At 40.2% G+C, this 26,000-nt stretch overlaps 1 protein-coding gene across 2 annotated transcripts in view; it reads left to right on the top strand.

The window, feature by feature from the left end:
* The window catches only part of Shroom2 (shroom family member 2), a 139,417-nt gene that overhangs the window by 77,071 nt on the left and 36,346 nt on the right, over positions 1 to 26,000 (top strand). For both annotated transcript variants that reach the window (XM_028779480.1, XM_028779479.1), the window contains exons 3-5: positions 8,830 to 8,961; positions 14,166 to 16,635; positions 18,364 to 18,464. In XM_028779480.1, the coding sequence (XP_028635313.1) occupies positions 8,830 to 8,961; positions 14,166 to 16,635; positions 18,364 to 18,464 (2,703 nt within the window). The remainder of the gene's footprint in view (positions 1 to 8,829; positions 8,962 to 14,165; positions 16,636 to 18,363; positions 18,465 to 26,000) is intronic.

Here is a 26,000-nt window from a genome sequence, read left to right as displayed (position 1 = left end):
CTTTGTCGGGTCTTTGTGGGGTTTGGGTATGAGTGTAATTGTAGCTTCATAGAACGAATTGGGTAGTGTTCCTTCTGTTTCTATTTTGTGGAATAGTTTGAAGAGAATTGGTATTAGATCTTCCTTGAAAGGTCTGATAGAATTCAGCACTAAAGTCATCTGGTCCTGGGCTTTTTTTAGTGGGGAGACTTTTAATGACTGCTGCTATTTCCTGAGGGGTTATGGGACTATTTAGATGATTTATCTGCTCCTGATTTAACTTTGGTACCTCGTATCTGTCTAGGAAGTTGTCTATTTCATCCAGGTTTTCCAGTTTTGTTGAGTATAGGCCTTTGTAGCAGGATCTGATGATTTTTTTAATTTCTTCCGTTTCTGTTGTTATGTCTCCCTTTTCAGTTCTGATTTTTATTAATTTGGATACTGTCTCTGTGCCCTCTGGTTAATCTGGCTAAGGGTTTATCTATCCTGTTGATTTTCTCAAAGAACCAGCTCCTGGTTTTGTTGATATTTTGTATTGTTCTTTCTGTTTCTATTTGGTTGATTTCAGCCCTGAGTTTGATTATTTCCTGCCTTCTACTCCTCCTGGGTGTATTTGCTTCTTTTTATTCTAGAGCTTTTAGTTGTGCAGTCAAGTTGTTGTTAGTGTGTGCTCTCTCCAGTTTCTTTTTGTAGGCACTTAGAGCTATGAGTTTTCCTCTTAGCACTGCCTTCATGGAGTCCCACAAGTTTTGGTATGATGTGTCCTCATTTTCATTGAATTCTAAAAAGTCTTTAATTTCTTTATTTCTTCCTTGACCAAGTCATCATTGAGTAGAGAGTTCAATTTCCATGTGCACGTGGGTTTTCCATTGGTTTTGTCATTATTAAAGACCAGTCTTAGTCTGTGGTGATCTGATAAGATGCAAGGGATTATTTCAATCTTTTTGTATCTGTAGAGGCCTGTTTTGTGACCAATTATATGGTCTATTTTGGAGAAGGTACCGTGAGGTGCTGAGAAAAAGGTATATTCTTTTGTTTTAGGATGAAATGTTCTATAGATATCTGTTAAGTCCATTTGGTTCATAACTTCTGTTAATGTCAAAGTGTCTCAGTTTAGTTTCTGTTTCCATGATCTGTCCATTGCTGAGAGTGGGGTGTTGAAATCCCCCACTATTATTGTGTGAGGTGTAATGTGTGTTTTGAGCTTTAGTAAAGTTTCTTTTATGTATGTAGGTGCCCTTGCATTTGGAGCATAGATGTTCAGAATTGAGAGTTCACCTTGGTAGATTTTTCCTTTGATGAGTATGAAGTGTCCTTCCTTATCTTTTTTGATTAATTTTGGATGAAAGTCGATTTTATTTGATATTAGAATGGCTACTCCAGCTTGTTTCTTGGGACCATTGGCTTGGAAAATTGTTTTCCACCCTTTTATTCTGAGGTAGTGTCTGTCTTTGTCACTGAGGTGGGTTTCTTGTATGCAGCAAAATTCTGGGTCTTGTTTGTGTATCCAGTCTGATAGTCTGCGTCTTTTTATTGGGGAATTGAGACCATTGATGTTAAGAGATATTAAGGAAAAATGATTGTGGCTTCCTGTTATTTTTGTTATTAGAGGTAGAATTATGTTTGTTATTATAGTTATCTTCTTTTGGGGTTGTTGGAAGATTACTTCCTTGCTTTTTCTAGGTTGTAGTTTCCCTCCTTGTGTTGGCGTTTTCCATCAATTATCCTTTGAAGTGCTGGGTTTGTGGGAAGATATTGTGCAAATTTGGTTTTGTCATGGAATATCCTGGTTTCACCATCTATAGTGATTGAGAGTTTTGCTGGGTATAGTAATCTGGGCTGGCAATTGTGTTTTCTTAGGGTCTGTATGATGTCAGTCCAGGATCTTCTGGCTTTTATAGTCTCTGGTGAGAAGTCTGGTGTAATTCTTATAGGTCTGCCTTTATATGTTACTTGACCTTTTTCCCTTACTGCTTTTAGTATTTTTTCTTTGTTTTGTGCATCTGATGTTTTGATTTTTATGTGACGGGAGGTATTTCTTTTCTGGTCTAGTCTATTTGGTGTTCTGTAGGCTTCTTGTATGTTTATGGGCATCTTGTTCTTTAGGTTAGGGAAGTTTTCCTCAATAATTTTGTTGAAGATATTTACTGGCCCTTTAAGTTGGGAATCTTCATTCTCATCTATACCTATTATCCTTAGGTTTGGTCTTCTCATTGTGTCCTGGATTTCCTTGATGTTTTGAGTTAGGAGTTTTTTGCATTTTGCATTTTCTTTGACAACTGTGTCAATATTTTCCACCGTATCTTCTGCATTTGAGATTCTCTCTTCTATCTCTTGTATTCGGTTGGTGATGCTTGCGTCTATGACTCCTGATCTCTTTCTTAGGTTTTCTATCTCCATGGTTGTCTCCCTTTGAGCTTTCTTTATTGTTTCTATTTTCAGATCCTGAATGTTTTTGTTTAATTCCTTCTTTGTGTTTTCTTGCATTTCTTTAAGGGATTTATGTGATTCCTCTTTAAGGGCTTCTACCTGTTTACTTGTACTCTCCTGTATTTCTTTAAGGGAGTTACTTAATTCCTTCTTATAATCCTCTATCATCATCATGAGAAGTGATTTTAATTCGGAATCCTGCTTTTCCTGTGTGATGGGGTGTCCAGGGCTTGCTATATTGGGAGAACTGGGTACTGATGATGTCAAGAAACTTTGGTTTCTGTTGCTTATGTTCTTGCGCTTGCTTTTAGCCATCTGGTTAACTCTAGTGTTACCTGCCCTCACTGTGTCAGACTGGAGTCTGTATTTCCAGTTATCTTGCTTGTGGCAGAGCTCCTCAGAGTCCAGATGTCTCTGTGGTCTTATGATCCTAATCTTCTGAGTGGAACAACTCCTGGGACTCAGGCCACCCCTTGGATCTGGAAATCCTTCTGCTCTGGGTGCAGTGGTTCCTCTAGGATGGCTCAGGATAAGATGTCTCCCAAGTGCAAACCACCTTGGTGTCTGCTGCTCTGAATGCAGTGGCTCCTCTAGGATGGCTGAGGATTCAGTATCTCCACAGGAGCAGACCAACTCTGTGTCTGCCCCAGCCCAAAGGACCAGGCAGGGTCGGAAGGGAAGTGGAATTCTGGAGGGGCGGGGTTTGGGTCGCTGGTGTGTCCTGAGTGTCCTTTGCTCCCAGATGTATCTCTGGGGCTTAGGGAGTGAGATGCAATTCTTACCGACTGCTCTGAGTGCAGAGGATCCTCTAGGATGGCTCAGGATTCGGTATCTCCACAGGAGCCGACCAACTCTGTGTCTGCCCCAGGTTCTTTCTTTTTCTTTTTTCTATTTTTTGTTTTGTGTAGCTTGTAGCTGCCCCCTTGAGTCACCTATAAGTAGCCCCAGTAAACTCACTGGTGCACCAAGCTGGACTTCGGTAGAATTATTTTTGATTTGTCATCAGTGTCCTGGGGTGAATAGACACTTGTTCATATCTTCCCAGAAACCGTCAAACACAAACACCCTTTCTTCTTGCTTTCCCTCTGCCACTGTAGGATTCACAGCTCTGTGTTCCATCTCAGGTGCACTTGGTATGACTGACTTAGGTTGATATTTTCACCTAGCAGTTGGCTCAGCCATTGAAGGACAGTATGGAATTCATTTTTGGAAAGGTGGTGCAGCAACTGGTAGTTGGGAGTGGTGGTAGTAGAGAAAACACCTGGCAGGCTGGCCAGAAGTCTATAGTCCCCGGGAAGCAAACTGGCAGGAGGTAGTAAAGTGGACATTTTAAGGATTCTTTGGAAAGTCAGTTGTGTTGGATGGTGTTTTGCTGGGGCAAACACATGAAGGAACATTTCGTTAAAGTGGACACAAGGCTAAAGTTGACTCACAAAGGAACGTTTTTGCTGAAGCAGACACGGGAAAGGATGTTCTGCTAAAGCAGGCACATGAAAGGGCAAGTGATGAAGGACTCTTTGCTAATAACACGAATGTATTGGTCCGCCTTACATTGTGTAGTTGAGCTGCATTTATCAGGATTCCATAGAGAGAAACACACCCAAAAACTTCTGGTGCTGTGCAGCATGCAGTTTCTTGCCGCTTCCACTGACTTGGACTGATTGTCTGCGTGATGTCAGCTGAGAGAGACCCAAGTGCTAAGGTAATAATAATAATAATAATAATAATAATAATAATAATAATGGAGGATACTTGATGTTTGGAGGGAGTATAAAAGGACTCCACGACAGTGATGGAATCTGAGGTTGTCTTGCTGGTACAGCTAGCTGTGCAACACTTGTGGGTCTCGAGTCTTCACTGGATCTCCGCTTCCCTGAGAGAGGCACAGCTGAGAACTTCTGGTCCCTCCTGCTGACTCATGCCAAGGCCTGGCTATCTCTGCTAGGTAGTGCCACTGCTGTTGATTCATGTTTGCTATCCCTACTCTATCCAGCTGGACTGCTGGTGTATCTGTGAAGTGTTTGCAAATGGATCGAGCTGTCGCTGCTGTCCTATGAACTAAACTGCTGACTTCCAGACCACACAGACAGGAGTTACTTCAAAGAACCTTTCTAAACAGGTCCACTTCCCCCATATCCTTTCTTTTCCACTACCTCTAGTGGGTGGTGGGCTAAAAGGGAGGTTAAAGTGTTAAAGAGCCATCATTAAAAATGGGTGTTGAAAAACTTAAAGTTACAAGGTGGAAACTGACTCGGAGAGAGAGTTATGCTAGAGGCTTAGTAGGAAAAGGAAGGAAGTGTACAAGTGAGAGCCAGGGTCCCTCTGCATGAAGGTACTTTTTAATTTGTTTGAAAAACTGAAAGTGTGGGTAAATTGACAGGAGCCAGCTAAATTCTAATCTCCCTTACCCTGGACCTTCTGAAAGCATCCTGCCTTCTGTGGGCCTTGCCAGAGGTGTGTTGGCTTATACAATCTCTCCAAAGGCTATGGGCTCTCCCACTGCTGCTTTTAAAGACACTGAGGCCCAAGTATTTCTAGCACATTTCTACATTGCCCATTTAATGAAGTAATGCGTAAGGCCTTTCTAAATTTTGCCTCTTAACATCATAGATTCTCTAAAACACCAAGCACTCTTCACTCCCAGTATGTGGAAACAGCCCCCTAACCTTCTTGGTCACTATTTCAAGGTGTAAGGGAATGTTCTGAGCTATTTTCTCAGGTGTCCAGAAGTCTGAAGAGCCAGACCTCCTTACCACTTGCAGGACTAATTGGGGCAGGACAGCTAGACACAGATTGTATTTGAGGAGGATATACAGCTTCACTATCTTCTAAATAGTTAGAAAATAAACCTAATTCATATGTGATTGTTTATTTTTTGAGGAGAGGAAGGATTCTGTATTTCCTGTGAATATCAAAAATTTCATTGAAATACTCATGCTAATAATTAACAGAATGAAATAGAAGCTGGACATTTGTATTCAGTCACAATTTTGGTTGTAGGTTACATAGCAAATTCCCATTTATCACAGGCTACACAATAAGAGATTATGTCTCCCCCCTCCCCAATTTTTTTATCACCCTATGCCAGTTTTTTTACTGATAAGCTAAATCCTTTTCTTTCAAAATAAAATGTATCCAATATCAGGCTGGAGACTTGGTTTAGTGTGTAATACACTTGCCAGACAAGCATGAGGACCTGTGTTTGGATCTCCAGAATCTATGAAAACCCAGATGCAATGGCACCTACTTATAATGCTCCTACAGCAAAATGGAAGGTTGAGACAGGAGAATCCCTAGAAGCTCATGGGCCAGCTAGCGTATCATATGGAGAGACAAACAAAAGACCCTGTCTCAAACAAGGCAAGCAAGCTCTGATATCCAAGGTTGTCTCTGAACTATATACACCTATACTGACTGTAGTATGTGTGCCTGCACATATATACACAAACCTGTACCTATATGCAAACACGTATGTGCATGCACACACACAAAAAACCATTTCCAAATTGGATGTGAAATTATTTTTTTAATGAAGTAAATTCAGTCTGTTGTACATTTAAGGCAGTTGATTTCAGGAAAAGTTACTAGAGTACCAACAGTAATATCTTTCTTGCTTTTTGCATGACCTAGACTCTGGGTACAAACTCAGTGCTATTAGCCACTTCAGGCTGTTTGTCTCTTCTGCTGTGGCATACACTGGGTTATATCTGTGTCCTACTCCCTGTACCCATATTACTAGGGATCACTGGTTTTAAGCCCATGCATGGGGAGAAACAAGGAGAGCCTAATTTGTAAGTGGATTTCAAATGTTCTTGTCACCTGAAAATGGGTAGAACTAGTGGGCCAGTAGGTGGCATCAGAGAACACACCATCTCCTCAGAATTGTGAATGACAAGCCAGCTAGCCTCTAGATGCTGTCTGTTTCTTATTAATACAACCCCAGCTGTTTCTCAGCATCTGAAATGCTAACTAGCCTGATGTACTTGATTCCAAAATGTGTTCATGATATACCAGTAAGTTCAGAGGATATGGAAGCAATCACATGCACTTTAGGAAATTTTTACTGTCCCTGGTAGGCATTGGAATCTTCAGTGATTGCATATAGGAGTATAAGTCTTTTCTCTATACATCTTCATTTGTTTATTTTTTTAAAAGCCGCAATAAACACAGTATCCCTAAGTCTTCTTGACATCCCCACTATTCTTGTAATCTTCAGTTACCCCTTCTTACTGTTTGTCTTCATTGGTTTACTTAAAAGATCTCAACTGCTGACTACATATTGAAAATGACACATCTATCTGTGGATCGCCTTTTAAATATCAATAGTATTATTATCATTGTGTGTTTGTGTGTATAATGTGTATGTGTACTGTGTAGTTGTGGAGGCCAGAGGAAAACCTTGAGCTATCAGTGATCTTCCATCTTTATATGGCTTCTGGGGATGGAACTCAGGGTCTCGGTTTTGTGTGGCTAGTGCCTTTTTCCAGTTGAGCCATCTTGCTAGCCCTGTGTATTGTCCTTTTAAGAACCTTCTGGATACTTCATGGCACAGAACATAGTGTATTATCTGTACACACTTTTCAAAGATTCATTTCTGTCTTACTTTTCATAGTCTATTTATTCACTCTAGCCTTGGAGAACTTCTAGCTACCTTGCACACAAACATCATGCTAGATGTGGTGGGGAGCTCTCTTCCATAATATCAGACTCTGGTTCTGTCATGCTAACTAAGACTAAGACTCTTACAAGGCTTTCTTCAGAGAAACCATTCTAAAACAGCCAGGAAGAGGTTACAGGCTTCCTACAACCATGCTCAAATTCCCAAGAATGTTATTTCTTCCCATTCTGTTATCTTTATTTTTTTTTAAAGTGATGTCTTATATAGTGAACTCAGTCTTGCTGGGAACTTACTATGTAGCCCAAGCTAGGCTCCAACTTATACCAGTACTCCTGCCTCAGCTTCATGAGTGCTGGGATTATAGGCAAGAGCTAATACACCTGCCTCCATTCTGTTACTTGCTGGTTACCCTAAGCAAGCTCACACTGAAAGGGAAGGGGTACAAATACAACTAATGGGAGGGTAGCAAAGATATTACAGCCACTTTAAATCTAATACACATTTTGATAAAAAATTTTATTGCTACTATTTTAGAATTTGCTTACTAATAGTAGTTTTCCTGAACATCGCTTTCCCATGGCCTCAGCTAGTATCTAGGCATTCTATATGGAGATGCAAATAGTGTCATCATAGGTGAGGCATTTTCTTTCCTTAGCCGTATTTTCCCTTCCCTCTGCCCTCACTTTCAGTCAGTCTAACCGAAAAGAGATGAAAAAAGCTATAGATATTATAACATAGGAAAACCCAGCAGAAATGAAGCGCACATAGTTAGAGCCCTACTTCTGAAGATTTTGAGGAATTCTATGAGGTAAATTCCTGATTTTATAATTCCTTACTTCTGAGGTGTGATAGAGTTACTATATTCTTTCTCTAGTACCTGTAAAATGATCATAAAGTCAACATTTTTGTGCCTTGTATACTCATTAAGACTATACAAGTCATTAAAAGGTTTGTGTTATAATACTTTTTGGTTTTATCTTAGAAAATATTCTTTATTATATAATACTTTAATATTTTTTGCCTGTGGGAGAAAATGTCTAATTTGTTATTTACCCACAGCTGTTCTGTGGGTTCTTTTGTCATTCTTGACTGGCTTAAAAACTGTCTACTGTGAGGTCATTTCTGTCTTAAATTGGAGCTTTGAGAGATAAGGGTAGCTTCATGCAGTGACTTTGGAGTTGAAGGGACTTTGGATGGATCTCCATGTTTGTGGTATTCTCCTGCAGGTATTTTTTGTTGTTGTTATTTTGGGGATACTGGGAATCAGTCCCGAGGCCTCATACATAATCTGTCTTTTAAAAAAACACTCACGGAGAACAATAACAACAAAATAAAATAAGAGCTGGAGATATAGCTCAGTTGGTAGAATGTTTGCCTAGTATATAGAAAACTCTGAGTTCTATTACCAACACTGCATAAAACTGGGCTTAGTTAGGGGTGCTCCTGAGTATCCAGGGGGTAGAGGCAGGAGGATCATAAGTTCAGTGGTAGCCCTGGGTTTATTAAACATTGTCTCAAAAATGTTTATAACATTTCTAACTGAAAAACAATAATCTTATCTATTTATGTAGGAATAAGTTAAAAAGACTAAAAGGTGATTTTAGAACCTATGAGTCCCACTGTGTATCATGGCAGTTTTGTCATTAGCAGCCATCTAATTAATGTGCATGCCCATATAAAGTAGAGTTGTAAGCTACATGTGTTGGGTGGCAGCAGATACCGTTAGTTTCCTTTGTTGGGTCCTGCTGTTGTCCTGGACAGGAAGAAGTATGTGAAGCCCCTTTGTCTGCATTCTTTTCCAGGAAGAGTGATTCAAGTTGGAGGCCTCACTCCTGGCATGCTACCAAGTACTTTGATGTCCACCCTGAGCCAGCAGCCTCATTGTTTCTGAACACCAGTGGTTCCCCTTCCTGGAAGAGCCAGCACCAGGCTAGGTATGTACTCTTTCGCCGAGACCAGACACTATGTAACTTTGACATTCTATGAGTACTCAGAAATTCCCTTGAGTTTTGGGACTTGACTTCAAAATAGTCAAGGCTACTGATGCTCAATTAGGGTTTGAACTGAATGTTTCACTGGGCACAAAAACATCTGACAATAGAAAACAAAAAGTAGAAAATTAAGTGGCAAGACAAAGGATGAACAAGCGTTTTTTTTCCTCTCTTGTGAGTATTTCTTGAGGAAGCTTCAGTTTTTATACTTCTTGTAGAATCCTTTGAGACTGTCAAGTGTGACATGAAGGAGTTGGTAGATCTGAATCTAGCAGATGGGGTTTCCATTATATCTCTGTGTTCTCAGCCATCACCTTCTTTAGAAGGTATTTCCATCAATTAGCAAGCAGATGATATTTATGGGGAGAGTTTACTGTGTCTACATCTATTCTTCAGTACTCTACAAATGCTAGTGATTAAATGTCTCATGTATTCTGATGGAAGATGATAGTAATGACGGCTGGTATGGTTTTAGCATGTGTTTATTCATCATAGCTATATGAATTGGTTTTTTTTTTCCTGTGTGCATTTGTGCCTGTGTATGGCTATGCATGCGTGGCTAAATGTATTTGTGTACATATGCATCCATGTTATTTTATGTATGTATGTTCATGCAGTCCAGTATGTATATATAATATACAAGTATGAGCATACAAGTATAATTTTTGTGTGTGTATATATATATGCTTATATGCACATGTGCATGTCTTACATATTTAGAAATAATATTAATAACTTTTACATTTTCATTACTTTTTGTTATATATTAGTTTTACTTTTTGAGATAGGGTCTCATAGATCAGACTGGCCTCAAACTAGATTGGCCTTGGACTTGATCTTCATGTCCCTTTAACTCCCAAGTACTAGGATTATAGGCATGTGCTATCAAATTGTGCCCACATTTTCTCTTAATTTTTAAAAATTATTTATTTTACTTTTAGAGACATTTTTATCATTTTTTTAACAATGTGTCTATGTGTCTGAGTGTGATTTTGGTACATAAGTATAGTGCCTGCAGAGGCCTGAAAAATTTACAACCCTGGAGATAAAGTTACAGACAGTTGTAAAACAAAGTTCCTCTGTAAGAGTAGTAAGTGTTCTTAAATGCCAACCCACTTCTCTAGCCCTCTGATTATATTTTCTAGCATATAAAATAATGGTTTTCGTTATGACATTTTAATACACATATATTTTTGTACTTTGCTCATATTTGCCTTTAATTACTAGCCATTTTTCCATCCAAGTACCCCCCCACACACACACACACAAACACACACACACTTTCATTCTGCGTAAGAGAAAACATGTACCTCCCACTCCCCACCATCTTCCCAACTTACTCATCCTCCTTGTTTTTGAGATAAGGTCTCACTATATATGTTCTGGTTGGTTTGGTTGGCTAAATAGACTAAACTGTCTTTGAACTACTGGCCATCTTCCTGCCTGAGCCTATCAGGTACTAGGATCATAGGTGTACACCACCACACCTAGTCCCCTTCTCCCATCCCCAAATAGAGATGGAACCCAGGGCCGTTTGTATTCTACACACATGTTCTACCAATGTTATATTCCCTGATCAGCAATTCCTCTTCTTATAACCATCTCAAATTTAATTGAGGCTGTTAGTAAATGCCTGATAACAGATTGCAGAGTATAGTGCTTATATGATATAAAGGAAGTACTTCTCAAATGCAATGTTACATAATATTCACAGCAACAAGACTTAATGGTATTTATTTTGAAAAACCACAGATTTTCAACTAAGCAAGAAAACAGAATGAAAATAAGTTTCATATTTCATCATTGGAGTGCATTGAGTATAATCTTCCACTTACCAGCTTAGCCAGTCACCCCATTAGAGAAATGTCTGTGGTAGCCACATCTGTGTATAAACTGGACTTCATGCTGTTGTATCTGGATGAATCTGTATGGTAATGAATAATCTGGAACATATTCTATTCATTAGGGACATTCACAGTCTGTCCTTAAAGAAAATGCTATCAAAGCCAAGTGGTTATCTGTCATCCTTGGATGACTTAGCCAGGTCTGTCTCCTGTCTTTACCCTACTTGCCATTTTCTCTCCTATCCTTATTCTCCTCTAACATAATATAGCCACAATTTTTTTTTCTTGAAGCATGAAAAGTCCAGCTTTAAGGAAAACATTTAGCATCCTATAAGTAGTTTTACCAGTAAGAGACTTACAGTAGTACATGCACAGTGACTATTCTGTAAAATAATTTCTCAGTTAATTACTCTGTTTTAGACACAGTCTTTTTTTTTTTTTCAAGACAAGGTTTCTTTGTATAGCCCTGACTGTCCTGGAACTCACTCTGTAGACCAGGCTGGCCTCAAACTCAGAGATCCGCCTGTCTCTGACTCCCAAGTGTTGGGATTAAAGGCGTGTGCCACCACCGCCCAGCTTTTAGGCACAGTCCTGATTAAGAATGTATTGTTTTGAGTGTGCATGTGTAGCCCAAATGAGACTGAAAGGTTTAATCCTTCATCTGGGCAGAGCAGCTTATGATTCTGCTAGTAAAGCCTATTGCTTCTTGTCTCAATCATATCCAACTGAGAATTTAAGAATGAACTGTTTGTAATTAAATATTTGAGAATGGAAAAGAAATATTCCTGAAATTTCTCTTGTAATTCTAAAGTTGTTGTCATTTGATGCTTCCTTAAGATGAACTGTGTTCACTACAGCCTCTGTTATAAGGGCCTATTTTCACTGGGTTTGTTAGTTGTTCAACTCGGCTATTGTATCACAAGATGTAGAAAGAAGAGCATGGCTGTGTTTCTCTAAAACTTTATAAATTGAATTTGAATTTTTATAATTATCTTAGGTCAAAAAAGAGAGATATTCTGTTTTTTGTTCCTTTGGCTATTCAAAAATATACAAATGGGTTCAAGCATAGTCCCTACTTTCTCCTCTAGCAGATTCAGGGTATTAGGGCTTATGCTGAGGTTCTTGGTCCATTTAGAATTGAGTTTTATGTAGGGTAAGAGATAAGACTCTAGTTTTATTCTTGTAACTATCCAGTTTGACCAGCACTGTTTGTTGAAGATACAGTCTTTTCTCCAATAGATTTGTTGGCCCTTTTCTCACTAATTAAGTGGCTGTTGGAGTATGGGCAGATATGTGGGTCCTTGGTTCTATTCCATTGATAAACATGTCTGCTTTTATATCACTATTGTGATGTGGTTTTGTTACTATATTTCTGTTGCACAAGTTGAAATCTAAGATGATGAAGACCTCAGCATTTTTGTTGTTGTTGTTCAAGATTATTTTAACTATCCTGGGTGTTTGTATTTTCATGTGAAATTTAAGATTGTTTTTTCAATTTCTGTGAAGAATTGTTTTGGAATTCTGATGGAGGTTACACTGAGTCTGTAAATTGCTGTTGGTAGACTGACCATTTTCACAGTATTCATTCTACCAATCTGTGAGCATAGGAGGTCATCCCACCTTCTGGTGCCCTTTTCAGTTTCATTCTGCATTGTCTTAAATTTCTTATTATACAAGTCTTTCACTTTCTTAGATTTATTCTACGTGTTTTTAATTTTATTTTGACCACTATTATAAATGGAATTATTTCTCCAATTTCTTGGTACGTGTTTGCTGTTTGTATATAGGAAGGCTATTGATTTTTATATGTTAGTTTTACATCCTGCTACCTAGTAAAGCACATATCACCTATAGAAGTTTTTTGTGGAGTCTTTAGGGTCTTTATATATAAAATCCTATCATCTGCACATAAGGTTACTTTGACTTCTTCCTTTCCTATTTGTATCCCCTGTCTCCTTCTAGCTAAGACTTTAAGTCTTATACTGAACAGAGTAGGGCAGAGTAGATGTCCTGTCTTGCTCTTGATTTTAGTGGAAATGCTTTGAGTTTTTCTCCATTTTGGGAAGATGTTGGCTACGGGCTTGCCTTTATTATATATCCCCTGTGTTCTCAGACTCTCCAAAACTTTTCTCAACAATGGATGTTGAATTTTGTCAAAGATCTTCTCTGCATCTAATGAGAGAGATGTTACATGGTTTCTATTTTTTGGAGTCTGTTTATGTGGAGTATTATGTTTAATAATTTATTTATGTTGAACTATCCCTGCATCTTTGGGATGAAGGTGACTTGGTCATGGTGGATAATCTTTTTAGTGTTTTTGAATTTGGTTTGCAAATATTTTTATCCAGAACTTTTGCATTCATGTTCTTTTAGATATAATTTTCTTTTTTTGTTGAGTCTTTGTCCAGTTTTAGTATCAGGGTAATACTAGCTTCATAAAGAGTTTGAAAATATCTGTGCTATGAAATAATCTGAGGAATATTGATGTTTCTTCTTCAAAGTTTTGATAGAATTCTGCACTGAATCCTTCTGGCCCTGGATTTTTGTAAGTTAGATTTTCTGGTTTTTTTTTTCCCAGGATAGGGTCTCACTACATAGTCCTGCTGTCCTGGAACTTGCTCATGAGACCAGGCTGGCCTCAAATTCATATTCTCCTGCCTCTGCTACATGTTGGGTTTAAAGGTGTGTGCCATCACACCCAGCTAAGTTGGGAGAGTTTTAATTGTTTCAACATTATCAGATGTTATGAGTCTGTTTAAATTATTTCATGAGATGGCTCAGTGGGTAAAAGTGCCTGCAGTACAAGGTGGCTTGAGCTCAATTCCTGGAACCCATAGAAAGGCAGAAGGAAAGAAACAATTCCATAAACATTGGTCTCTGACATTCTACACACGTGCCATGACACATGCCTGCATGCATACACATCATGTATACATGCACACACAATAAAAAATAAATTTAAGATTTTTTTTTAAAGAGCTAAGAATCATTCTTAGTTCATGAGCTGTCATTTTCCAATCCTTGCTCTTAACCAATGAAGGACCATTGAAATGTTAATTCAGGCACCTCTTGCATCACTGTGGGGCATTAGTTTAAGAAAATGTAGTAGCTTTGAAAAGGATTTTTAAAAGTCATTCAGTAGTTTGACAGCCTTTTTAGTGTGCCCTCAGAAATGCCTTCTTCCAGTTCCCAATCAGTTACTGTTGAGTATCCTCTGAGGAGGAGGACGAGCTATACTCACAATGCTGTTATCCTCAGACTTTGTTCTTTGCAAACCTTTCTTTGTGCTTCTTCTCCTCGTAGTTCTTCCTCCCATGATTTATCTGGCTCATGGGAGCACACAAGCCTACAGCGCTCTTCTGACCACTTCAGCTCCATGGGCAGCATAGACAGCCTGGACCACAGCTCCCAACTCTACCCATCTGGACACCTCTCATCTGCCAAGTCCAACAGCAGCATTGACCACCTGGGTGGCCACAGCAAGCGTGACTCTGCTTATGGCTCCTTTTCCACCTGTTCCAGCACCCCTGACCACACCTTGCCCAAGGCTGATGCCTCTTCCACTGAGAACATTCTCTATAAAGTTGGCCTTTGGGAGGCCTCCAGGCCAGGCAGCAGCCGACAAAGCCAGTCTACAGGTGATCCTCAGGGACTGCAGGACAGGCCATCGTGTTTCATACCTAGGGTTCGTGGTAACAGTAGTAAAAGCCCAAGGCCGGAGGATAATGTTGAGCCCAAAATAGGCACTTCTGGGAGATCCAATTTTGGGCCTGTGTGGTATGTACCTGACAAGAAAAAAGCCCCTTCTCCCCCACCTCTTGGACTTCCTTTGCGCAGTGATAGCTTTGCTGTGGCAGCCAGGGGCCATGAAAAGGCACGGGGCCCTCCATTCTCAGATTTGGCCAGTATGCAGCACTTTACCACCCTGCCCCACGTGCAACCCCGGGGAGACCGCAGAATGGAAACTACTGATCGACAGTGGAAGCTCACACACCCAAACAGTGGCAAAGAAATAGGAAATGTGGGTTACCAGCCAGAAGGCCACCTAGATTGCCGTTGGCTGTGCTCTGATGATAGGGCAGGTAGGCCCTCAGGGGCTCCGGGCAGGCTGCAGTTCTCCCTGTCCAGCACTGATGTGAACTTTCTGAAGTCTTACCATGGGAGCCAGCATCCACAGCAGTGCATTGATGAGAGCCCAAGGGTCCCCTCATCACCAAGGGAACTGCTTCATATAACTCCTGGTGGATATCTGCAGGAGCCTTCTGAACCATCTCAGGGTGACAACCCTGCTCAGGTGAGGTGGCCTGGTTCTGCTAGCCAGAAGCTAGACGACAGAGGACGAAGCCACTATTTTTCTGGGTCCTCCAGGCAGCCTGTGCAGGGGAGTGCCCAGGTTGTGATACCCCGAGGTGACTATTGGCATTCAGACACAACTCCTGTGGACCTTGAATATCCTCTCTTACGCCCAGTAGGCCAGAGGGGCTACCTACAGCAGCATGAGGAGACCGTGGCCTCTCATGAAAGAGAGGGTTATCATAAGCTAAATGCAGGGATTGAAGGCTGCTGCTCAGGAATCCAAGAGCCTCCTAGAGCCAGCCACACTGTGAGAGCTGGTCTGCAGTGTCCTGGCAGTGACTTCAAGTTAGTGGATGGAGAGAGTGGAAGAATTTCTCATCAGAGAACACCCATGCTGCACTCTCTGACCCAAGATGGTGCATGGAGACCTGGGAACAGCAAGGATTGTGGAAATGAGAAGCCACCACTGCTCGATGCCCAGGTGGGTAAACCCACACGCAGGAGTGACCGTTTTGCCACAACACTGAGGAATGAGATACAAATGCGTAGAGCAAAGCTACAGAAGAGCAAAAGCACAGTGACACTAGCTGGAGATAGTGAAGCTGAAGACTGTGCTGGAGACTGGAGAGCTGATGTGGAGGCTGTCCCAGAAGGTTCCTTCCCTAGCACCTATAAAGAGCACCTGAAGGAGGCCCAGACACGCGTTCTGAAGGCCACCTCTTTCCAACGCCGAGATTTAGATCCCACCCCAACAGATCAGTATTCAGGACCACCAGAACATAGGACTTGTGACCACACTGCCTCATCTTCTTTATCTTCTTTCCCTGGGGAGCCAGACTCTGGCCCACGCCTCTGTGAGGCAGGTCTGGCCAAGCCACCCATTTCTGGAGGCGGTGTACCCCACATTCTTCGAATTGGAGGTCGGAAACGATTTACAGCAGAGCAGAAACTAAAGTCCTATTCTGAGCCAGAGAAAATGAATGAAGTGGGGCTCACAGGGGACCACCATCCTCATCCTACTGTCAGGACACCTGAGGATACTGTGGGTACATTTGCTGACAGGTGGAAGTTTTTTGAGGAAACAAGTAAATCTCTTCTCCAGAAGCCAGGCCATAGGCAAGCTCTCTGTGGGCTCCCAAGAGAGAAGGTTGAGAGGCCACAGATGGGGGGTCATGAGCGTGAGAGTACAGAGCCCTGGTTCCAGAAGAGATCACGGGCCACCTCCTGTGGAGAGATCCTCAGTGATGACAGAAAAGTAAAAAAGGCCTCAGAGAAATTGAACCCCCCCAGAAGGCTTGGAACCTTCGCAGAATATCAAGCATCTTGGAAGGAACAGAGGAAACCTCTGGAAGCCAGAAATTCTGGACGATACCATTCAGCAGATGATATTCTGGATGCTGGACTAGATCAGCAGCAGAGGCCACAGTACATTCACGAACGGTCTCGTTCATCACCATCCACAGATCACTACTCACAGGTATGCAGTATACAATAAGCCATAACTTAGCTTGCACTGAGCACCACCTTAAGATTCTTAGGGCATATCCAACATATATGCACTAAGGTACAAGAGTGTCATTTCTAGTTTGAAAGATGAGGGGATGAAATGGCTTCCAGCACTATGATTTTGAGTGCCATATTTGTGCAAAAACAAATATTTCGAGCTCTCTCTTCCTTAACTTTCACCTCATTATCTTTGTACTTAGTTAGCTTGTATCTATTCTCATGCTAAGCAAGTAACTCTAGGTGTTGGGAGACTATAGGACACAGTCGCTTTATCTAATGAAGTGAAAATAGGTGCTTTGTTTCAACATATACTAGCCATTTCTTTAAAGATTTTATTTTCATGTTTATGTATGTTTGTATGTCACATGTGTACTAGTGCCCATGGATGCCAGATTGATCCCCTAGAGCTGGAGTTACAGGAGATTGTAAACTGCCTAATGTGGGTGCTAAGAACTGAACTCCAGTCCTCTGCAAGAGCAGCACAGATTCTGCTGAACCATTTCTCTAGCAAACCCCACCCATCCACTTTTTAAATATTGATATGGGGTGGAGTGGGTTAAAAAGAATAAAATTTAAAAATTGATGTCATTTACTATCTGGTATTTATTCTATTTATACCTGCCACCTAGTTCCCAGGGTTGACATTTATACTTTCTAGACAATCGGTCTACCATGGATCTATACCCACAATTGTCTTTCTACCTTATTTTTCTTTATTTGTGACAGGATCATTTTACAGTTCAGACAAATCTTAAACTTGTGGTCCTCTTTCCTCAATCTTTTGAGTATTTGAGATTATAGAATTTTGCTCTAATCTACTGTTTCTTCCCTCATAGTGCTGGGATTAGAACCTAGGGCCTCATGATTATTAGGCTATATATCTTACTTGAACTATGCCCACCATACTAGGCCCTCTAGCAGTATTTTAAGGTGACAGTTTTGATGTTTGAGTTAACCTTGGGCTTTTTAGAAAACTATATATTCTTATCAGTACTTTAAGTGTTCAGAGTCAGTCACTTTTCCTGTGCTTCTCTTCCTCTGTTTCTCTCTGTGCTTTATCTATGTATCTGATCTGTGGGGAGAAATGTTACAGTACAGTATTAACACCTTCATTTTCTTATAAAAGAAATACTAGTAGCTTTCTTAGAAAATACCCACCATGTTGTGCATGGAGGAATAGTTGCCTGGTTTGCCTTTGGCATTTGGTACTGAGACTCCATGCAGACCTAGGGAGAGCTTGTTTCTGCTGTTTCTAGATCGCTGATTTATGCACAGTTCAGTGTGATCTCTGAGAACTCCATGCCTTCTTAGTTAGGATTAAGAATCCCAGCCCCCACAAATCCTAGACTGTGAGGTTTCACAGTAATGACTTGTAACCAGCTGTCTTTTATTGTGTTTCTTTTAGCCAATTGTGTCACATGGTAACTAACAGCTCTCACTTAGGAGTTCTGTTTCCTGCTTAGAACTGAACTACATGCGCTGGGGCGGGGGGCTAGGTCAGTGGTCTCAATAAAGTGCCTTGCAGAAATGAACAGCCATGACCTGTTACCAGGTCTCAAGTCTGCGACAACGGACCTTACCACAGGCATTGTGAGACAGGCACAAAGTGAACCCACAAATGAAGGGTTTTGTAATAATAGCCGTCTTAGGCATGCAGGCAGTTTGATGACTCCGTGTCTTATGGTGTTGTTCTTCACAGGAAGTGCCTGTTGAAGCAAACAGGCAGGCAGAGGGCTCTGGTGGCCACAAAGAAGCACTTCTTTGTACACTACAAGCTGAGGAGGGATGCTCTGCTCCACGGTAGGTTAATAGTGGTTTGGGGATTGCTAAAAAGTAGTGCTGAGGGGGAGCCTCTTTATGGAAAGCAAATGCTAGGTTAACAGAATAAGTCTGGGTTTTGCTAATTGAGTAATTTCCACCATCACTGAGATCTTAAAGTTTGAAGAAAAGAAAACCTGTAAGTTCTGCAACCTTGCCCAGAGAAGCATGACAGTAATAAATAGCCTTTAGTGTTCTAAAAATCCTTGTTGTAGTTTTCTTTAGTGAAATGCTTTATGGGGACAAAATAAATGTCCAGTTTAATGTCCTTGAACAAAGTACTTAACTGAAGGGATACTTCTACTGTCTGGCACACAGCTGTGTTTGTGGGCCATGGTCTCAGAATTGTCACAGAGGATTTCGGCCAAGTTTTCTAAATTGGGCTTATTTAATGAGTTAACCTGAGCTTTAAAATAGAAGTCAATTGACTCCCCAGAGAGAGACAAGGTCCATGTTGTTATGGTGTGGCCTGAAATAATCAATTTCAGATTGTTGGGGTGGATAATTATTGAACTGTGCATAGGATGTTGATTAGATGTTTATATATTGTGATCGTGCCCTTTCTGTGAGAGGGGAAAGTGAAGAGTGTATATTTGCAGATGTAATATAATCCTGTGTTAAAAGGGCTGGTGGAAGGATGGAAATCAGCATGCACCATAGTCTTTCTTGAGTGAAGATTTTTCAAATGCCTTGTACATCCTATGTGGCTGACGTAATATGCAAATGAAACACTGACTTCAAAGCTCAAGGTTCCATTGCAGAAATAACCAATTTAGATGAGTGCTCTCAAGAGCTTTATGTAGTGGGGTCTTGTTTCATATGTTTTTCCACTAACTGTTGTTAGCCCTATTCAAAAGTATCACATGTTTATGTGACTCTAAGGTGACCAGATTGATACCCTGTGTGCCTACCTCAGAAATCCCTGCAATTACTTAACAGTCTGCACAGCTAAACCGATGTACCCATGGGTAAGAAAGGCTGCTGAATAATCCGCCTACAGAATTTAGCAGTGTCTGAGGAGGACAATTAGAGCTTTATTCCTGGATTCTGAGTCAGTCACGTGCTGAGCACCAGCTGTGCAGAGTAGGGGGGTGCAGCACACTGCTATGTATAGAGAATGTCACCATGGACAGCTATAATGTGCATGTGGTGTGTGTGCACATGTGATTATGTATGTCAGTGGCACTGTCAGAGCTCACAGGGATAGGATGAAGGGAGGAGGGGCCCTCTGGTTTATTTATCATGGCTGTGTCTTTCAGCTGACTGCTTAACTTCTCTGAAAAATTAGTTCCAGTAGCAATCTGCTTTTGAGTTACAAACCTAACAATTTTCAGAATTGCACTCTTTTTCTCTCCCTACCTCCCTCACCCCCCCCAATGTGTTTAAGTATAAGAGTGGCAAGCCAAAGAAATTCTGGAATAGGAATATTAAGAATTCATTTTCAGCTTTTTCTAGAGATTACTTATAAATTTCTAGAGGGTCAGTAAGAAATAATATGCTTGAGACATTAAAGAATAATAAAAATAAGGGTTTACAGAGGTGGCTCATTGAACCCAGCTTCAAATCCTAGAACCCACATGGTAGCTCACAACTGTCTTCTGATGCCCTCATACACATTCAGGCAAAATATCAATGAACTTAAAAAAAGAATAATAAAAATAAAAGTTTATGATACAAAGATGTAAAGATACTTTAGTGACCCTACACAGGTTTAAATACACATAAACATGTCTCTATAAGAAATTAATTATTGATCTCCTTATTTGATACTTGGAAATAAAAAGTAGTTTTGTTGCATTCTGTTTAGACAACACAAAAATGTCGAAATTGACGTTATTTTTTTATTTGCTGGTCATTCATCCAAATCAAATAGAAATAATTTTCTAATTTAAAAATTTCTTAATTTTTGAGATACAATGTCACATCACACCCAGAAACTCCCTGCATACTGTAGCACAGGTTGCCATCAAACTCATGCTTATCTCCCTACCTCAGAACTTGCTGGGGTTTCAGGGGTGAGGTATCACATGCAGCTAATAACATGTTTTTTGTGTATGTATATAAGATCTTGTAGGACCTTACCACTTAGCAAGGAAAGATAAGTATTTATAGCTAAACAGAAAGTACATAATTGTAAGTCTATTTTTGTGGGAGGGGAGCTGGATATGTGGCATATGCCTGTAATCCCAGCACTCAGGCTGAGGAGGAAGCACATAAATTCAAGACCAACTCTAGGCTGTATAGCAAGACCCTTTCTAGTATAAACAAACAAACAAACAAACAGAAGGTACATGAAACATCAGAAGTCAGTGGAGGAGTCTACTGGTTAAGGGGAAAACAAAACACCGGTAGCTAGGAAGGCTGACCACAAAAATGGCAAATCCAGTGGCATTTTTCTCCTCCATCACACCCAGTCTTGAGCAGCCCACCTCACTTGTTCTGAATGTCTTTCCTGTTCTGAATATATTTTCCTCACTGCTCTCTGGGATTTCAGACTGAATACTCAAGCTTATTACAACCAGCAGGGTCTGTTTCTTGCAAATACATTCAATCACTAACTTGGGAATCCCTTAAATGTTCGATGTCTGATTTCTTAAGGGCTAGCATTAAAAAAGGAAAACATGTTCTCACAGGGGCTAGTGAGATGGTTCACCTGGTAAAGGCCCCTGCCACTAAGCCTGTGGACTTAAGTTCCATCCTTGGAATACATATAGTGAAAGGAGCAACCAACACTTCTGTTGTCCTGATTGTCTTGTATGTAGACTTCATCTCCTTGCTATGTCCTCATTTGTTTACATTGTGGGTCTCTATGTTCTTAATTTAGTTCTTACAAGGACACCAAACAGATTAGTTTTGAGCCACCCTAGTGACCTCATTTCTCCTTAACTACTGCTTTAAATGTCTTGTTTGCCTACATAGTTATACTCTGAGATAATGAAGATAGAACTTCAACACATTAATTTGGGAGGAGATCTCAATTCAGTTCCTAACACTAGGAGAGAGACCCTTGCTTTTTCCATATACCTTTATGCTAGTGAATTCTGTTCCTATGTCAGCTTTCTTAACACTCACAAGTAAAGGGAAAGCACTTACAATGAAGAGTAATAAAGGAGCGTCTGTCTGTCTTATATGTGGCTAATGGGGCAGCAAGATGGTTGTTGGGGGCTTCAGAATACTGTATAAGTGCAGCCTTATTGTATAGTTTCCAACTCTGTTCAGTAATTCTGCTTTTCAGAGTTTTGCTTTATAAGACATTTCTCTTAACATCAGGTTAAAATCATGATGTCTACTTTATTTTCTGTCCTTTCCTCCATCAGAACCTCTTTTCTCAGTCCTTTGTTAGATAATTTTGTTTGACTGGGTGTAATTGGCTTCTTGGAATTCCTAAAATGCTTAATTTCTACCCTTTCTCTTCCTATTTTTCTGTTTCATGCCACTACTTTCTAAATTAGCCAGTCATTAGTAGACACTAATGTTAAACCTCAGCCAATGAGGAACAGGCAACCCGCACTCCCTTATATTAGGGATAAAAGACTGAAGCCATCTAGACCATGTGTGCTGCTATTCACCTAGCTTTATCCAGGGGCATAGCACACCCTTTTTGCAAAAAGAAATTGCCATACTGAGTTACTTTCATTTTGTTCATGTATTACTTTTTGTGACACCAAAATTACTTTTTCCTTATACCCTCAAAATAAATGCCCATTATATTGTGAACAATGATGTCTTCTGCCGATTGGGATAGTCAGGAGAGAATATCATGGATATATTTCCACACCGTTGTCCTGTTCTCTGATTCTCCTCATTTTCCTCATTCCTGATAGGCAGTTTGGAAGAATAGGACTTTAATTTTTCACTACTGTTTATCAGACATAGTTCCTATATAGATTAGGTGCCAAATAAATGGTTGGTGAATGAATACACTTGTAAATTGATAGATGGATGAGGGAACAGACAAATAAACCAGTCCTTGGGTAGATGGATACAGAGAAGGGTAGGATGGATGGATGATTGGATCCCTGAATAGATAGATGAGTGGGCAGATAGAAGGATGAATGAGTTGATTATGGATGGATATGTCCTAATGAGTATAGTCTAGGGCTCTTCAATTAGATTCATTTTTCTCTGCCAGTCAAAGAAGTAAAAGGCAAGAAAAATCGTGAGCATGACAGGTAGCAACAAACAAGCACAAACAGAATCAGCAGTTGAAAGGCATTTATTTATTGGGGGTAAGGAAACATTTATACTGCATACGCACAGAGAAAAATGACCCTTTCTAAAGCCTGGGGGAGGAGAGGAATAAGGAAACCAAAAATTCAGTCTGTTCACAAAAGGGCTGGAGATTTTTAAAATCTCTGGAGTTTTCCTCCCCTGATTTAGGGTTCAGAGTTTGAAAATAAGATAGGTTGGTTAGTTGGCCCAACTGTTAAGCAGAATGTCCTTATTTGGCCTTGAACTTGTTGAACTAGTCCATCAGCAGGCACCCTACTGGCAGGAAGAAAGTCCACAAGGTCTTGAAGGTCAGGCTTTTGTCTCTCAGGGTTAGAAGGTTGAGGAAGAAACAAACCATCTTAGAAGCTCACCATCTTTAGTGAGTAGCCATGGCATATCTCTCATCTGAAGGTCTACCAATAAGTTTGTCGAACTCATTGTCCCTCAGTTAGATGGATGGTTGTTTGGATGGATAAATGAGGGATTGATGGAGGGAGGTATGGGTGGGGGATGCTAGATGGTGAATGAGCAGACAAGAAAGAAGAATAGGTGAGTAGATGAATAGATGGTTTTCTGCTCAGTCTTTTTTGTGTCCTTAATCAGCATTCCATGGTAAATGGTACATGCTCTGTGTTGAAATTTTACTAAAGATTACTAACATTTAGTTAAAAGTTAGTAAGTGAAATGGACTTTACTACCTGTACTTGTTCCAGAGATAAGAAGATATAAGCATCTCAGAAGAAGTCATTAAACTGACTTGTTTTCCACAATTATATTTTAACTCTTATAAGAAAATTAACATTCTCCATTTGGTTTTTGCTCCACATTTGAGCCTCTTCTGTAAAGATGGTATCCTGGGATGTACTACAAAATTGGACTGAGATGAGATCTGGGGGTAACCACCTCAGCTGTTCTGCCATTGACTTGTATTTTATTGGGATGGAGGGAAGGAAAGAACTTATTCCTATAGAGCTATAAAACTAAATTCATGTCGGGGGAAAATTCTTTAGAGATATTTTGCTCTAATATAAAATATATTAACCAGCAAAGCAAACCCACTTTGGTTGTTTGCTCTTGGGAGGGAACTTGGTGTGTAGAAATTATTGTGAAGACCAATTTCCTCTTTAGAAAACCAGCTTCTGCCAAGTGGATTTTGGAAGTAACAGAGATTGATTATGGGAGAGCTCTACCCTATGTTCATGGCTTTAGGGCAGATGTTTATTGTCCCTGGCCTTCAATTAGCTGTCCAGCAATTGCAGCCTGCCTTTTGGAAAGGACTGTGCTTGGTAATTATGTATCCAGGGCTGGGTGGGTCAGGCTAAAAAGGTGAAACTTAAGCTTGAAAGTAGAGGGATAGGGGAGGGTGGACAGGGATGAGGAGCCAGAGCTTCCATTTCACAAGACCAGGCAGAATTCTGAACTGAAGCACTCTTTCTGTATACACAAACATAAGACCATCATCCCCAAAATGAAAAACAGCAACTGCCAGAAAAAGACAGAAGTGGTTGGTTGGTTTTTTGAGACAGGGTCTCTCCATGTAGCCCTGGCTGTCCTGGAGTTCACTCTGTAGACCAGGCTGAACTCAAACTCATAGAGATTCACCTGAGATTAAAGGCATGTGTCACCACACAGGGACAGACTTTGTTTTCATGTCTATTATTAGTTTCTTTTCTCATTGGTATGACAAAATACTTAAAAAAGTGGCTTAAGGAAGGGTATATTTTGGTTCATAGTTGGAGGGTACTATTCTCAATGGTAGGGAACCCAGGACAGCAGGAATGTGAAGCAGCTTCAATTTGCATCCATAATCAGAAATCAGAAGAAATTAATGCTGCTTAGCTCACTTTCTCCTTTTATTCTGCCCATGGGATGATACTGCCCATACATAGGGTTCATCTTCTCACCTCAGTTAACCCTTATAGACATTTGGTTTGTGGAGTACTAAAAAGTAGGCTTTAGAAGCAGGCAGCCTCTTGTGAGTACAGGCAAGAAAGCGTGACTGACTTTTCCCTTTGCTACTTTCTCTGTATGTTAGCTCTTGCATATTAGAGCTATGAAACTATTAGATCTGTAGCTGATCTTTAGGAAAGCTAAGGCCCATTGAGGTTAAGCTCTCTAATAAGCAGCTACAGGAATTGGATCTCTTGACTTGCCTTAACATGCATAGGCTTTATAGGTGCATACAAGGGGGGTGGCATCCTGGGTGTTATTTGTTTGTAAGTTTACCTTAAATCCCAGCTTCTTAAGCTGTGGGTCATAACCTCAGGTTGTGTTACCCAATTGAATGTGAGTCACTAGACCTTGATAAGAATAAAAGGACCAAAACCATATTAAAAGTCAAATGGGTAAGAAATCTGAAGTGTTTATGGCAGTGCTGACCCATTGTGTGTGTGTGTGTGTGTGTGTGTGTGTGTGTGTGTGTGTGTGTGTGCGCACGCGCGCGCACATCTTAGAACTGTGCTGCAGCCTTCGTTCTGAACACACAGTAGAGTTTACTTTTCATTGCACATTCTGTCACAGCATGCCTCACCAGCAGGCTTTGCTTGACTCCAATTTGAGAGTACTATATGTTATATATTTAGGAAGGAAAGCAAAGGACAGGGAGAGATGATGTATGAATAGGGGCCATAGTAGCCTGAGAACTATTTCTGTCAGCTTTTCTCAAGTACAGCCCTCAGTGCTTTTGTTTTGTTTTTGTTTTGCTACATTGAGATAAGGTCTTGTTATGTAGGCTTGGAACTGACCATGTAATCCTAGCTAGCTATGAACTTATAATCTTCCTGCCTCAACCATCCAAATAGTGGGATCCCAGGTATGTACATCATTCTATCTAATAGGAAATAGGCCCTTTTATAGCAGGGTCTATTACCCTCCATATTAAGCTGACATAGACTTTGCAGTTTGTTTGCATACAAATTTGCCAAATTGTTTAGTGGTTTATAGACTAACAGCTATACAAACAGAGAAAATAAAACAAGTTTTATGTTTAGACATAGTAGATAATACAACAAAAAATAATAGCTCATAGTATATACTACCATGTGTATAATTGATCCAGAATATGTCAATCCAAAAAATTAGATTAATGGCTTACCAGGAATAAGAGGGGAACATGGAGGGTTAGCAGGGCTGGAGAATCTTTTACAATGATGGTTTAGATTTAGATAACAGTAGTTACATAATTCATGAATAATACTAAGAACAAATGCACTATATCCTTCAAGGGATGTGAATTTGATCTCAATTTTAAAGAAATCTCAGCATAGAGAATTCACAAGTGTTTTATTTTTATTAAGAAGAAATTTG

The sequence above is a fragment of the Grammomys surdaster genome, unplaced genomic scaffold, assembly GCF_004785775.1.
Source record: "Grammomys surdaster isolate TR1022 unplaced genomic scaffold, NIH_TR_1.0 353, whole genome shotgun sequence".
NCBI lineage: Eukaryota > Metazoa > Chordata > Mammalia > Rodentia > Muridae > Grammomys > Grammomys surdaster.
This window is presented reverse-complemented; position numbering and strand designations above follow the sequence as displayed.